This window comes from Macaca fascicularis, chromosome 4 (genome assembly GCF_037993035.2).
Source record: "Macaca fascicularis isolate 582-1 chromosome 4, T2T-MFA8v1.1".
Classification (NCBI taxonomy): Eukaryota; Metazoa; Chordata; class Mammalia; order Primates; family Cercopithecidae; genus Macaca; species Macaca fascicularis.
In genome coordinates, this window is record NC_088378.1 from 138,080,487 (window position 1) to 138,083,085 (window position 2,599).

At 49.7% G+C, this 2,599-nt stretch overlaps 1 protein-coding gene across 1 annotated transcript; it reads left to right on the top strand.

Annotated features, from left to right (window-relative positions):
* Positions 1-1,389: 1,389 nt before the first annotated feature.
* Positions 1,390-2,063, top strand: LOC102116629 (eukaryotic translation initiation factor 1). Its single transcript, XM_005553285.4, has one exon. The coding sequence runs from the start codon at positions 1,535-1,537 to the stop codon at positions 1,874-1,876; it is 342 nt and encodes a 113-aa protein (XP_005553342.2). The 5' UTR covers positions 1,390-1,534; the 3' UTR covers positions 1,877-2,063.
* Positions 2,064-2,599: the final 536 nt, after the last annotated feature.

Here is a 2,599-nt window from a genome sequence, read left to right on the forward strand (position 1 = left end):
ACATGCAAGGGACTGGAGGAATGCAGCCAGCTAACTCCAACATGTGGTCCTAGCCTGGTGAAACAAAAGATGAAAGCCAGCCGCTGCCGAGATTCCCACCAGCCACAGAAGAAAGCCTGCCGCCTGCTCTCTTCTGGTGTTGGCCTTGGAATAAGTCCCCTGGTGCTGGAGTCCTGAAACCAAGGGGCCTCTACTCCAGGTCTTCCCCAGGCTGACACTCAATTACTAGGTGCCCCCTCCTCCTCTCCCCTGAGAGGATAGGTCATAGGGTAGGTAACCTATGACATCTCCCAGGGCAACTTCACAGTTACAGTGAAAAACAAGTCCTGGGCTGGGTGTGGTGGCTCACACCTGTAATCCCAGCACTTTGGGAGGCTGAGGTGGGTGGATCACGAGGTCAGGAGTTCACAACCAGCTGTGGCCAACAGCCCCATCTCTACTAAAAATACAAAAATTAGCCAGGTGTGGTGGCAGGAGCCTGTAATCCCATCTACTCAGGAGGCTCAGGCAGAGAATTGTTTGAACCCAGGAGGCAGAGGTTGCAGTGAGCCAAGATTGCTCCACTGCACTCCAGTCTGGGTGACAAAGCGAGACTCCGTCAAAAAAAAAAAAAAAGAAAGAGAGAGAGAGAGAGAGGAGGGAGGGAAGGAAGGAAGGAAGGAAGGAAGGAAGGAAGGAAGGAAGGAAGGAAGGAAGGAAGGAAGGAAGGAAGGAGAAGGGAAGAAAAGGAAGGAAGGAGAGGGAGGGAGGGAGGGAGGAAGGAAGGAAAGAAAGAAAGAAAAAAAGAAAGAAAGGAAGGAAGGAGAAAGAAAGAAGGAAAGAAAGAAAGAGGAAGGAAGGAAGGAAGGAAGGAAGAAAGGAAGGAAGGAAGGAAGGAAAGAAAAGAAAGAAAAGAAAGAAAGATAAGACAAGTCCTGGAGCAAAATTTCTGGAGTCCTAGCTCCAGCCTCTAACTGGGTAGAGAAGCTCCCAGCCTCTCTGGGTCTCCATTTCCTTCTATGTAAAATTAAAATGTAGACCTGTATCTGCCAGGTCCTGGCAGGAAGTTGGCAATACACCCCCAACAGGTGATTAAAGAGAGGTTAGTGGGCTGGCACGGTGACTCACACCTGTAATCCCAGCACTTTGGGAGGCCGAAGCAGGTGGATCGCTTGAGGTCAGGAGTTCGAGACCAGCCTGACCAACATAGTGAAAACCTGTCTCTAACTAAAAATACACAAATCAGCCAGGTGTGGTGGCGCATGCCTGTAGTCCCAGCTACTAGGAATGCTGAGGCACAAGAATCGTGTGAACCTGGGAGGCAGAGGTTGCAGTGAGCCAAGATTGTACCACTGCACTGCAGCCTGGGTGACAGAGTGAGACTCTGTCTCAAAAAAAAAAAGAGGTTACCCCAGTCACTGAGCCGCCGCCGAGGACTCAGCAGCCTCCCCCTCGAGCCCCCTCGCTTCCCGACGTTCCGTCCCCCCTGCCCACCTTCTCCCGCCGCCGCCGCCTTCCGCAGGCCATTTCCACCGAGGAAAAGGAATCGTATCGTATGTCCGCTATCCAGAACCTCCACTCTTTCGACCCCTTTGCTGATGCAAGTAAGGGTGATGACCTGCTTCCTGCTGGCACTGAGGATTATATCCATATAAGAATTCAACAGAGAAACAGCAGGAAGACCCTTACTACTGTCCAAGGGATCGCTGATGATTACGATAAAAAGAAACTAGTGAAGGCGTTTAAGAAGAAGTTTGCCTGCAATGGTACTGTAATTGAGCATCCAGAATATGGAGAAGTAATTCAGCTACAGGGTGACCAACGCAAGAACATATGCCAGTTCCTCGTAGAGATTGGACTGGCTAAGGACGATCAGCTGAAGGTTCATGGGTTTTAAGTGCTTGTGGCTCACTGAAGCTTAAGTGAGGATTTCCTTGCAATGAGTAGAATTTCCCTTCTGTCCCTTGTCACAAGTTTAAAAACCTCACAGCTTGTATAATGTAACCATTTGGGGTCCGCTTTTAACTTGGACTAGTGTAACTCCTTCATGCAATAAACTGAAAAGAGCCAAAAAAAAAAAAAAAGAGAGGTTAGTGAATGGATGGACTTGCAGAGGTGTGGGCACCAAGGGTAGTGCAGCACCCTGGAGCAGGCAACTGCAGGAAGCTGTTACCACTCAGGCCTGAAAAGGCCAAGGAGGGAAATATAGCCTTCTGGAGGGCAAGGCCCAGACACTGCCAGCCTGGGGGGAAGTGGGGACCTGATGGAACAGATACACCCACCTCTCTCTCCTCCACCCTCTAGTCTTTTACCAATGCCTCCCGTTGGCACAGCTTAATAGGAAACCAGAGGGCAAGGGAGCTGGGTGATTCAGGCCACAAAGGTCACCCTCTTGGGGCACACAGCCAGGGCAGAAGAGTGGGCAGAGGAGCTGGAGGGGCAGATGGAAATGTCTAGCATAAGTAACTACTTTGTAAAACACCTAGCTCAGTCAACAAATATTACCTGTAATTGTCATTATTTGCCTAGACCTGAGGATTCTAAAAAAAAGACAAGTGTGTGTAGATCTAAAGGAATGACCACCTAACAGTGGAATTTTGTTTTGTACGGATGACCAAGA

Bases quoted from the DNA above. Each gene is read 5' to 3' on its own strand.
- LOC102116629 (XM_005553285.4), top strand. From the start codon at position 1,535: ATGTCCGCTATCCAGAACCTCCACTCTTTCGACCCCTTTGCTGATGCA.